Below are 13,213 nucleotides of genomic sequence, written 5' to 3'. Positions count from 1 at the left end.
GAGCCACTCTGGAGCGCTGGTGTCAAATCTAAAGCTTAGGGTGTGGTATTTCCTAGCTAGAGAAGCCAGTGGCTCTGTACGGATTCTAGCCTGGGTGAAAGGCACACATGCTTCAAGCTGTCATCATTTGCTCAGTAATTTAATCTTGAAATTGTCTTAAATGGGCAATGTGAGAGCTAGAAATACAAGCATAGCAGTATAGAGCTGTATGTAGCACATCTCCTCCTGAAGATGAATGTTGATCAGGAAAGCCAGACATCATTAAGCAAGGAAGTGCACGGAGGTTTTATGAGTGTTCTGAAAGCAGGTCTTTCGACCCAGGGCAGAGAAGCACCAGGAGCCGATGTGTGTGGAAGGCATGGATGGCTGCCCTGAGAGGGGGAGTGGAGAGTCACAAGAGGATATGTGAACCGTATCAGACACAACTCAGGGTTGCTAAGGTCCACTGTGTAGGTCACAATGTAGTTAAGCCAACGTACTGAATCAAGCTTTCTTTCTCAGGTTCAACCAAAAATGTTCATAATACCCGACCATCAGAAACCATCCTCCCAGAATTCTGTGAATCACAGGTGAGCCAAAGACGTCAACTGGGCTATGACGTAAGTTCTGGTTCCAACTCTTTGGGACACCGGATTGAGACTGAAAGGACAGTAAACAAAACACCTGGGGGGTTAAATTCATAGTGCTTTTATCTTCTTTTGAAATGGAAGCACGCTTCATAAAGAAGGTACTTCACTTCTGTACGTGAGTGACTATTTAAGTTACTATTAGCACAACCTTCCTTTCCACCAATGTAAGAACAGTCCAAGGAGTCGGCAGATAACAATTCTCCTGTAGATGATATATATCTAATTCACAAAATATGAGTGACAGCACATGATTTCCTGACTTCCAGGCATCCTCTGTCATCTACCAGCAGCTCAAATTCTGTTTATCCTTCCGATTGTCGTTTGCAGCAGTGCAACAGAAATATAACAGAGTACAACCAATGCCACAGAAGGAAAGTCTAGTCAAATTCCTGGTAGCGAGGTTTTTAAACTTTTTTCCCTGTGTTTGACTATTAACCGTAAAGAATTTACTTCTTTATTTTTTAAAACTCTAGGAAGAGCATGGAAGGAGTTGGGAGCTTGGGTGTGTGTGTGTGTATGTGTGTGCACGCGCACAAATGTTCTCATTATGAAATCTTCAATTAAAAAAAAAAAAACAACTCCAGACCAAATACGATGCTATCCATGTATGAAAAAATCATAAGAAAACTCATTGTTTTGTAACTAAAGCAACAACAATAACAAGAGCAAATATGGACTCGCTCTGGCTCAAGCATCAATATTCTGAAGGCCTTATGATGGACCGTGGAATGTGAGCATAGAGTCACCTTCACAAAGGAGTTATATAAGACCCCAAAGCAACATTTAATTCCTTCCCTTATATAGAGAGAAAGATAGGAGAAGCTAATTGGTCTTTCTGTAATCCTATGTGGTTCGGAAGCAAGTGTTTTGATAGCTTTTACAACATCACAGCCTTTTGTTCCAGACTACAACACAGTCCGGTGCACTGACACCGTGTACTAGTGCTGGCTTGGGTACACAAAGGTCACAGACGAAACACGTGTCCTGGCAGTCCAAGTTCCAACACTAATAACATTTACTCATACTTTTTTTATCATGTTAAAGGTAATTCTGATAAATACTCTTTGCAAACTTTAAATAGGAGTCTCTTTGAATCAAGGCTTTCTGAGCAAAAGTGGATTCTTCCGTGAAAGAGACTTTGAAACCTGTTACCCTGGTCTACTTAGAGTATTTTGTACTTTGAGTAAAGCACTTAATCCCCAAATCATTAATTGCTTTTATTTTAAACAAATCTCTCCTGTTCCTTTAAACTGTGACTAAAAATTGATTGATCTTAAAATTTTCCCAAACCTTTGGTTTTGGTTTCATTTTCAACATGAGAGAAAGCCTACCACTTCCTTTTGATACCTCCTTAGAGAGACTGTTCTGTTTGATACCTCCTAAGAGTGACTGTAAAATATGGACTTAGCTTTGTTTGCTGCTTATAAAATCTTCTCTACAGTTTTTAACTCTCGCTACACATATGGCCAATGGCACTGTCCCCATCGAAACAATTCCCTTTCCCCTATTAAAAAGATATATTTTATATTCATTTTTGTGTATGTCATGTGTGTGTGGTGGGGGGGTTGTTGCACCTGCAGAGACGAAAATGTCTTCAGAGAATCTGGAACTGAAGTTATGTGAGCTTAAGAACAGGGAACTGAACTCAGGTCCTCTGGAAGAGCAAGCCTTCTTAACCATCAAGCCTTCTCCCCAGCCCTCCTGCTTCTAAGCAATTTTAACTGGCGCCACCACAAGGGCTAATAGTTTATGAACGTAAGGAATGAAGGAGAGAGGAAGAGAGAAAGGGTAGAGTCACACATCCTTATGTGTAGAGTGGTCAAACACACAGATCTTAAACTATTCATTCCTGAAAGTTCTGCCGATTGCGTGCACAGTATGGACAATGGATGGGTTTTGCGTCCACCCCAGTGAGGCCTCCAGTGACAATTGAATTAAACTTGTCTAGACCAGCCATATATTTTGGTAACAAAGCAACCTCAGAAGATCTTTTTGGAAGTGGGCACATTAAAATGTAGAGCTAGCCTTCTACATTGAGTCTCCACCTTCCAAATGCTGTGGCCCTTTTAATACAGTTCCTCGGGTTGTGGTGACCTACAAGCAGAAAATTAATTCACTTTGCTACTGTTATGAATTGTAGTGGAAATATCTAATATGCAGGATATCTTATATGTGATCTCCAAAGGGGTCATGACCCATAGGTTAAGAAACATTGATGCCAAGTTCAACAAATGGTAATAGCTTGTAAGTCTTGAGGAATTAAGCAGTTTAGCTCAATCTAGGATGTTTTGGAATTGAATGTATTTGGAGTGAGGGTCACCCCCACAGCCTTGGTGGAATGGAGGAATGGAAACGTCACAAAGACTCTAACTAAAATGTTTCCTTAGTTTTGCTTTTCAACGGCAAATTGACTGACTTGGAAGATTTCTTACTTTTTATGAAAATTAAAGAAATATTTCAAGCCAGGCAGTGGTGGCGCATGCCTTTAATCCCAGCACTTGGGAGGAAGAGGTAGAAGAATTTCTGAGTTTAAGACCAGTCTAGTCTACAGAGTGAGTTCCAGGACAGCCAGGGCTATACAGAGAAATCCTGTCTCAAAAAACCAAAAGAAAAAAAATCCTAAATCCTTACTAATTTTAGACTCTACATGTTCTTATAGTAGAATAACATATGTTTAAATAAAGGTTTTATCAAAACTCATGAGGGTACTACTGAGGAAAAGCTCCTGAGAGTTAATGGTGTTTGGACAGTTTACTCTCTCACCCTGCTGCAAGGCCACAGGGCAGCTCTCCCCGCTCTGTGTATAAAGACCCAATCCTCTTTCACTGGGCACTAACCAACTGATGCGTGTTCTCTTGATTCTTCCATCAGAGAGGTGAGCCTTCATTCGCGAGTGCAGCAGTTAAATTCCTACAATGATATTCCAACAGGTGTGTTGTCTTTTAGTGTAAGTACTTCTGGTGTAATACATATTCTGCTTGGAGCCAGAGAATGGAAAACAAAGTTTCTATGATGCCTGTTACATTTTTTCCCATTCTCTAAGCAAATTCCATTCTCTGTCCCTTTTTTATTTTGCATATTGTCTTTTGAAGTGTTGTGATTTTTACTTAGCCTCCTCCTCCTTCTTTTCCTCCTCCTCCTCTTCCTCCTCCTCTTCCTCCTCTTCAGCTTCCTCCAGCTCACACTGTCTTTTCCAAGGGTCTCACATGTTTTCATGTCGTGTTTTCCCCCAAAGCCCCTTTATGTCACATAGCCGCCCCCCCACAAAGTTATTGCCCCATCCCCCCTCACCTCTGTCTCTGAGAGGGTACCTCCCACCCAGAGTACACACATACATGCCCTGGGGCATCAAGGCTCTACAGTATTATGCACATGCTATCCCACTGAGGCCAGACAAAGCATTCCTCTGCTTCATATAGGCTAGAGGCTTCAGACCAGCTCTTTGGCTGGTGCCTCAGTCTCTTGGAGTTCCCATGGTCCAGGTTAGTTGACACTAACTTCCAATGGAGTTGCCATTGGAGTTGCCGTTTCCTTCAGTTCCTTCAACCCTTCCCCTAACCTTTCCATAGGGGTCCCAATCTCTACCCAATGCTTGGTTGTGAGTATCTGCATCTGCTTCAGTCAGCTACTGGATAGAGCCTCTCAGCCATGGTAGACTCCTGTGTCTACCATCAGTAACATACCATCAATATAGCAGCACAACATACCTTCAGTAATAGTGTTAGGGATTGGTGCCTGCCCATGGGATGGATCCCAAATTGGGCCAGTCACTGGTCTGCCATTCCTTCAGTCTCTGCTCCATTTTTGACCCTGCATAAAGTTTTGTGGGTGGGTTGGTGTCCGCATCCCTCCACTGGGGGTCCTATATGGCTACTGGAGGTGGACTCTTCAGGTTCCATATACCCACTGTTGGGCGTTTCCGTTAAGGTCACCCACACTGAGTGCTAGGAGCCTCCCTACATCCAAAGTCTCTGGGGCTTCCTAGAAATTCCCCTCAGCCCCCACCCCTGCAAGCTGTGTACTTCCCTTAGTTCTCTTGGCCCTCTGAGCCTCTCTCCTGACTCTCCCCATACTTGATCCTGCCTGTTCCCCTTACACCCATGTCCCTCCCTCTCTCTGCCTCCCTGGACTATTTTGTCCCTCCTCCTAAGTAGGATTTAAGCATTCTTGTTTGGACCTACCTTGTTTAACTTCTTAGGGTCTGTGGGTTGCATCATGAATATTCTGTACATTTTGGCCAATATCCACCTATCAGTGAATACATACCATGCATATGTACCTTTGTGTCTGGGTTACCTCACTCAGGATGATATTTCTAGTTCCTTCCATTTGCCTGCAAAACTCATGATGTCCTTGTTTTTAATAGCTGAAAAGTATTCCATGTGTAAATGAACCAATTTTCTGTATCCATATTTTTGTCGAGGGATATATAGGTTGTTTCCAGTTTTTGGCTATTATGAACAAAGCTGCTATGAACATAATGGAGCATGTGTCCTTGGGATATAGTGGAGAGTCTTTTGGGTATATGCCCAGGAGCAATGTAACTAGAAGTATTGGTAGAACTATTTCCAGTTTTCTGAGGAATCGCCATATTGATTTCCAGAATGGTTGTACAAGTTTGCAGTCCCACCAGCAATAGAGGATTGTTTTCCCTTCTCTACATCCTTGCCAGCGTGTACTGTCCCTTTAGTTTCTGACTGGTGTAAGGTGGAATCTCAGGGTCATTTTGATTTGCATTTTCCTGATAACTAAATATACTGAACTAAGTGCTTCTCTACCATTCAAGATTCCTCTATTGAGAATTCTCTGTTTAGCCCTGTATCCATTTTTAATTGTTTAATTGAGTTATTTGGTTATTTGAAGTCTAACTTTTTGAGTTCTTTGTATATTTTGAATATTAGCCCTCTGTTGCTTGTAGGGTGAGTGAAGATCTTTTCCCAATCTGTAGGCTGCCATTTTGTCCTATTGATATTGTCCTTTGCCTTACAGAAGCTTTTCAGTTTCAAGAGGTCACAATTTACCAATTGTTGATCTTAAAGCCTCAGCCATTAGTGTTCTGTTCAGGAAATTCTCTCCTGTGCCATGCTTTCAAGGCTATTTCCCACTTTCTTTTCTATTAGATTCAGTGTATCCGGTTTTATGTTGAGGTCCTGGATCCACTTGGACTTGAATTTTATTCAGTGTGACAAATATTGATCTATTTACATTGTTCTACATACAGACTGCCAGTTAGACCAGGTTCATTTGTTGAAGATGCTTTTTCTCCACTGTACAGTTTTGGTTTCTCTGTCAAAAATTAAGTGTCCAAAGGTGTGTGGGTTTATTTCATGGTCTTTGATTCTATTCCATTGATAGACCTGTCTGTTTCTGTACCAATACCATGTGGTTTTTATCACTATTGCTCTGTAGTCCTGCTTGCGGTCAGGGATGGTGATTGCCCCAGAAGTTCTTTTATTGTTCAGGATTGTTTTAGAGCTATCCTAGGGTTTTTTTTTTGTTTTTTTTTTTTTGGAATTTTGATGGGAATTGCATTGAATCTGTAGATTGCTTTTGGTACAATGGCCATTTATAACTATGTTAATCCTACTGATCCAGGATCATGGGGGATCTTTCCATCTTCTGAAGTCTTCTTAGATTTCTTTCTTCAGGAACTTGAAGTTCTTGTCACACAGATCTTTCACTTGCTTGGTTAGAGTTACACTGATATTTTATATTATTTGTGGCTATTGTGAAGGATGTTGTTTCCATAATTTCTTTCTCAGTCCTTTTATCATTTGTATAAGGGAGGGCTACTGATTTGTTTGAGTTAATTTTATATCCAGCTACTTTGCTGAAGTTGTTCATCAGCTGTAGAAATGATCTGGTAGAATTTTGGGGGGCACTTATGTATACTATTATATCATCTGAGTGTGGTGATACTTCGACTTCTGTTCCAATTTGTATCCCCTTGATCTCTTTTTGTTGTCTTATTGTTCTAGCTAGAATGTCAAGTACTATACTGAGTAGATAAGGAGAGAATGGGCAGCCTTGTCTTGTCCCTGATTTTAGTAGGATTACTTCCACTTCCTCTCCATTTAATTTGATGTTGGTGATTGGTTTGTTGTATATTGCTTTTATTATGTTTAGGTATGTGGCTTTAATTCCCAATCTCCCCAAGACTTTTAACATGAGGGGGTGCTGGATTTTGTCAAAGACATTTTCAGTGTCTAATGAGATGATCATGTGATTTTTTTCTTTGAGTTTGTTTATACAGTCGATTATATTGATGCATTTTCATATATTGAACCACCCCTGCATCCCTGGGATAAAGTCTACTTGATCATGGTGAATGATGTTTTTGATGTATTCTTGGATTAGGTTTCTGAGAATTTTATTGAGTATTTCTACATCAATGTTCACAAGTGAATTTTGTCTGAGATTCTCTTTTCTTGTTGGGTCTTTGTGTGGTTTAGATGTCAGGGTAACTGCAGCCTCATAGAATGAATTGGGTAGTGTTCCTTCTGTCTCTATCTTGTGGAATAGATGTAGTACTGGTATTATCTCTTCTTTTAAACTCTGGTCAAATTATGCACTAAAATCATCTGTCCCTGGGTGTTTATTGTTGGTGGTGGTGGTTGGTTGGATTTTTCTTTGGATTAGGAGGTTTTTGATGACTGTTTCTATTTCCTTAGTGGTTGTGGGTCTGTTTAGTCATTTACTTGATCTTGATTTAACTTTGGTACATAATATCTGTCAAAAAAAATCATCCATTTTGTTGATTTTCCACTTTTGTTCAGTATAAGCTTTTGTAATAAGTCCTGGCTATATTTTCTGTTGTTATGTCTCCCTTTTCATTTCTGAATTTCTTAATTTGGCTACTGTCTCTGTACCTTTTAGTAAATTTGGCTAAGGGCTCATCATCTTGGTGATTTTCTCAAAGAATCAGCTCTTGATTTTTTTTTTATTCTTTGTTTTGTTCTCTTTGTTTCTAATTGGTTCATTTCAGCCCTGAGTTTGACAGTTTCCTGATGTGTACTCCTCTTGGGTATGTTTGATTCTTTTTGTACTAGAGCTTTTAGGTGTGCCATTAAGTTGCTAGTATGAGATCTTTCTAATTTCTTTATGAATGTAAAATTATTTATGAATTTCCTCTTAACACTACTTTCATTGTATCCATAAGTTTGGGTATCTTGTGCTTTCATTTTCATTGAATTTCTTTATATTCTTCTCTAACCAAGTTATTATTTAATAGAGAGTTGTTCAGTTTCCGTGAGTATGTGGGCTTTCTGATGTTTCTGTTGTTGCTGAAGTGCAGCCTTAGTCTGTGATGATCTGAGAGAATGCAAGGGGTTATTTCAATCTTCTGTCTGTTGAGGCTTGTTTTGTATTCAATTGTATACTCAGTTTTGGAGAAGATATTCTGAGGTGCTGAAAAGAAAGTATATTCTTGTGTTTTGGAGAAATGTTCTATAGATATCTGTTAAATCCAGTTGGTTCATAACTTCTTTTAGTTTCATTGTATCTATGTTTGGTTTCTGTTTTGATGACCTGTCCATTGGTGAGAGTTGGATGTTGAAGTCTCCCACTATTATTGTGTGGGGTTCAATGTGTGTTCTGAGAAGTAATAAAGTTTCTTTTATGGATGTGGGTGCCCTTGCATTTGGAGCATAGATGTTCAGAATTAAGACTTCATCTTGGTGCATTTTTCCCTTTGATGAGTATGAAGTGTCCGTCCCTTCTCTTTTGATTACTTTTGGTTGTCTATTTTATTAAATATCAGAATGGCTACTTCAGCTTGTTTTGTGGGACCATTTGCTTAGAAAACCTTTTTCCAGGACTTTTCTCTGAGGTAGTGACTATCTTTGTTGAAGAGGTGTGTTTCTTGTATACAACAGCACCATGGATCCTATTTATCTATCCAGTCTGCTAGCCTATGTCATTTTATTGGTGAACTTAGTCTAATGATGTTGAGAGTTATTAATGACCAATTATTATTAGTTCCTCTTATTCTGTTGTTGGAAGTGGTACTATGTGTATGTGTGTTTCTCTTCTTTTTGGATTTGTTGTGAGATAATTAATTTTTTGTGTTTTCTTAGGTATGGTTACCCTCCTTATATTGATATTTAATTTCTAGTATCCTCTGTAGGGCTGGATTAGTAGAAATATACTGTCTAAATTTGGTTTTATCATGGAATAGTTTGATTTCTCCATCTATGGTGATTGACAGTTTTGCTGGGTATAGTAGTCTGGACTGACATCTGTGATCTTTTAGGGTTTGCAGGACATCTGTCCAGGGTCTTCTAGCTTTTAGGGTCTCTGCTGAGAAGTCAGATGTAATTCTGATAGTTATGCCTTTATATGTTATTTGGCTTTTTTTCTGTACAGCTTTTAAAATTCTTTGTTCTGTACATTTAGTCTTTTGATTATTATGTGGTGGAAGTATTTTCTTTTCTGGTCCAATCCATTTGGTGTTCTATAGACTTCTTGTACATTTATAGCCACTTTTTTCTTTAGGTGAGGACATTTTCCTCTATGATTTTGTTCAAGATGTTTTCTGGCCCTTTGAACTTGGAATCTTCACCCCTTCTATTCTTAGGTTTGGTCTTTTCATTGTGTCTCAAATTTCTTGGATGGTTTGGGTTAGGAACTTGGCATTTTCTTTGACTGGTGTATCAATTTCTTCTATTGTTTCTTCTATGCCTGAAATTCTCTCTTCCATCTCTTGAATTCTGTTGATGATGCTTGTGTCTATAGTTTCTATTCTCTTTCCTAGGTATTGCGTCTATTTCTATTTTAGGACTTGGACCATTTTGTTCATTTTCTTCACTTGTTCAACTGTGTTTTCCTGTATTTCTTTAAGGGATTTATTTGTTTCCTCGTTAAGGATTTCGACCTGTTTGTGTTTCTCTGCACTTCTTTGGGGGAATTATATCATCTTTTAGGCCTCTATCATCTTCATGATATGGGATTTAAGGTCAGAATCTTGCTCTTCAGGTACTTTAGGACATTCAGGGATATTCAGGGCTTGCTGTAGTAGGAGAGTTATGTTCTGATTATACCAAATTATATTGGCTTCTGTTGATTATGTTCTTGTGCTTGCCTTTCACCATCTGATTTTCTCTGGTGTTAACTAGCCTGGGTGTCCTGGATTGGAGCAGGCCTCTCAGGAGGAAAGTAGAGCTGTGTGTCCTGGGTTAGAACAGGCCTCCTGGGAGGCAGGCGAAGCTGTGGGGTGGGGCTGGGGGAGTGGGAGAGCTGACCCATGGAGAGTGTACATGGAGGTTAAGAGAGGAGGGGAGATGGTGCTCCAACAGAGCACAGGACAGAGCACACATCTGCTGGGTTATGTGGGGTCCCAGCTGGTGTGGGGGTTGGGTGGGGGTCTCACCTGTGTCCCTGATTAGAGCAGTCCTCCTGGGAGGCAGACAAGGCTGTGGGGCAGGCTTGTGAGAGCAGCAATGTAAACCTTTTAAAAAAAAATATCAAATCATGTTTGAAGAAGTCAAGATGGTGAATATTGAATTATTCACAGCATGAAGTATCTTTTGAAATATTAAATGCTTTTCAAGCTGTAGCCTTCTTGTAAGATCATGGCTGGCTGTTTTTTCAAAGAACAAACCTATGTATTCATGTGTCTTGGAACAGTCTCCTCAGAACTGAACCCTTTTTTCCCTTGAGCTAATATTACAATTCCAGTTACATTTTATTTTCAATTTAAATTTAATTGGCAATATTCTTAACACTTGGGTGTTATTTCTAAATTTTACTTGGCATTTTCAATCAGATTTATAAAAGTCTAAATGTTGTTGCCATGAGATGGTTCTATTAAAAGAAATTCTTATGTGAATTTTAAGTATGCTAAGGTTCGAGGAGTCTTTGGTGGCTCTTGGTTATTTTGTGTATTTGTGAGAACAGTGCATAAGCCTTTATTCTCTATTCTTCTTCACACTGTCTTCCAGAGAGCATTAGCTACAGACTGCCCATCTTAGGTCCCAGGACTGCCGTCTTCCACAGGCTGCTGTCAGGTGCCTATGAAACTCCTCAGGATACTCAACACTGTGCCTTACCCAGAAAGAAAGGAATGAGCAAGACAGTGAAGCAGTAAGTGAGTGGCCAGAGCTCATTACCCACAAACACTCAGGGAAAAGGCCACCTCTCCAAGCCAGTTTCTGACACTGGTACCTTCCCCTAATCTTATATCTTCTCCCAAAAGATGAATCACTTTTTCCTTCCCATGTGCTGCTCTTCTAGCTCTTACCACTTCCTCCTAAAGATAATATGGTTTAATTTACATAACTATAAAGACTTATTGACTAACAAAGAACATGCTTAGTGTACCTCATGTTGTTTTGCTGAAATTTTTAATGCATGTTATATTACAATAAATGACAGCCTTCTTCTTATAAGTCATGGATTTTCCATGTAAGTCATTTAGCCCATTCCTTCAAGTAGGGGGACCAGCGATGACTCCTTGAGCCCTCTGTGACTTCATCCTAGTCACAATAAGGGAGAAAAAAAATCACCTTTTTTTCTCTATCAGTTCATTTTACAGCAAATAGGGGACACTATGATGTAATAACCAGAAAGTGACAAATGATTACTTATTGCAAATGGTGGTCACAGGAACTACACCCTACATTGCCTTTTTTACTTCCTTACATATTGATCAGGTGTTCAGCTAATCTTTGCTTAATCATATCCACGCCTTGCTTGAATTTTATGATTAAATTATTTTATATGAAACACATGCTTTCTGGTCTACACTGATCTATATGAACATAATGTGTGGGATGCAAAGGAAAATTCCAAGTTTACAAATATTATTTATTTGGTCATGTATTTTCTGAGCCAAATTTCACGAGGCTTCATAAAAACAGACAAATGCCCTTCTGTTTCTGAGGAAGCAACTGCCTAGTGGAACCTCAGACCCTAAGTAGATGCTAGGCCAACCTATAAGACAGCCTCTTTGCTGACTATTTTTTAAAGAAGGGAGCTAAGAAATCTCAAGTCAATGAACCAGTATCCACATTTAACTCAACAAAAACAAAGAGAAAATACAAAACCTGTTTTGTTGTCCTATAATTATGGTAGGCTATGATTCTTGTTCCACTGCAGTTGGAGTTCCAGAACTTCAAAAGTAGGCCCCATGACTTCTATCATCTCAGACAATTGAATAGCACAGGAAAGCTTTTCTTTGTTGGTGTTTGTTTATGCATACTTCAGTAAAAGGACTTGGGGTGCCTTCACTCATGAATCAGGGAAATACTTCCCTCATGCACAGTTATTTGAGGTAATATAAGCACTGTGTAGTTTAGGAGATAAAGTGCTTCTAAAATCTCACTAAGATGGCCTTATCTAGAACACCCCAAAACTACATCATTAAGAATAGCATTTTGGGGGCTGGTGAGATGGCTCAGTGGGTAAGAGCACCCGACTGCTCTTCTGAAGGTCCTGAGTTCAAATCCCAGCAACCACATGGTGGCTCACAATCATCCGTAGGGAGATCTGACGCCCTCTTCTGAAGTATCTGAAGGCAGCTACAGTGTACTTACATATAATAAATAAATAAATCTTTTTTAAAAAATCTTTAAAAGAATAGCATTTTGGTATTTGTCAGTATTTTGACAGTGGGTGTTATGATTTAGATCTTAAATCCCCATAATGGCCACAAAGTAAAGACTTGACCACTAGTGTATGACACCACCAAGGGGTAGGATAATTTCTAAGAAATGGAGCCAAGGATAGGTGATCCATCTCACCTATATCATACTTTGATTCCTGTTCTGTGGAAAGTTATATCATTTGGGGACATGCTTTGAATGGAATAATGTAACTCTGTCCTGTTCTCCCCTCCGCCCCCTATCCCTTTCTTTCTCTCTCTCTTTCTCCCCCCAGGCATGTTTCTTACACTATTTGGTCTTAGAAACACTTTATACTCTTTAATAGTTAAGAACCCTAAAGAAGTTTCAAATGGGAGCTATATTTACTGATATCTACCACATCAGAAACTAAGCTTTAAAACACTTTTAAAAATAATTTTTGAAGCACATTCATTTTATGTCAGAATATTTAAATTATCACATGTCATTTAGTCTTGGGAAAACTCCTACCATATTTGAGGAAGAAAAAAGTGTCTGTGCGTGTGAGTGTGTGTGTGTGTGTGTGTGTGTGAGTGTGTGTGTGTGAGTGTGTGTGTGTGAGTGTGTGTGTTATGTGAATAATTATGATACTGAGAGCTCAAAAGGACTTTAAAGGCTGAAGGTTTCTAAGTCAACATTTTAAGAATTCAGATCTGCAATATATCCTTGAATCTCCAGATCTCCAGGAAAGGGATGGTATAGTGATTTAACTTATACCCAAAGTAATGTGGTCCCTTGGTAGATGATTTAGAGAGAGGGCAATACCAGGTTAACATCTAGCATCAGCTTCCCTTTATGGCAGATGAGCTGTGTAGTTTTTCTCAGCTAGTGTCCCAGTGAGAACAGAAGTCTGGCTCCCTCAGTGCTGTCATGTTTCAGTTTGAATCTGAGTGTTTGCTGATTCACATTTTAGTTTGTAGGAAATTCCCCAGAACTTAAGGCCCAAACCTGACTTCTTATGGTGCC

General features: G+C 39.4%; 1 protein-coding gene across 2 annotated transcripts in view; it reads left to right on the top strand.

The window, feature by feature from the left end:
* The window catches only part of C5H1orf105 (chromosome 5 C1orf105 homolog), a 40,185-nt gene extending 29,173 nt beyond the window's left edge, over window positions 1-11,012 (top strand). For both annotated transcript variants that reach the window (XM_021198237.1, XM_021198238.1), the window contains exons 5-7: window positions 502-569; window positions 3,501-3,559; window positions 10,568-11,012. In XM_021198237.1, the coding sequence (XP_021053896.1) occupies window positions 502-569; window positions 3,501-3,559; window positions 10,568-10,713 (273 nt within the window). In that variant the 3' untranslated portion in view covers window positions 10,714-11,012. The remainder of the gene's footprint in view (window positions 1-501; window positions 570-3,500; window positions 3,560-10,567) is intronic.
* The last annotated feature ends 2,201 nt before the right edge of the window (window positions 11,013-13,213 follow it).

Source organism: Mus pahari, chromosome 5 (assembly GCF_900095145.1).
Source record: "Mus pahari chromosome 5, PAHARI_EIJ_v1.1, whole genome shotgun sequence".
In the NCBI taxonomy this organism is placed as follows: domain Eukaryota; kingdom Metazoa; phylum Chordata; class Mammalia; order Rodentia; family Muridae; genus Mus; species Mus pahari.
Note: the sequence above shows the minus strand (reverse complement) of the source record. Positions and strands in the feature narration are given on the sequence as shown.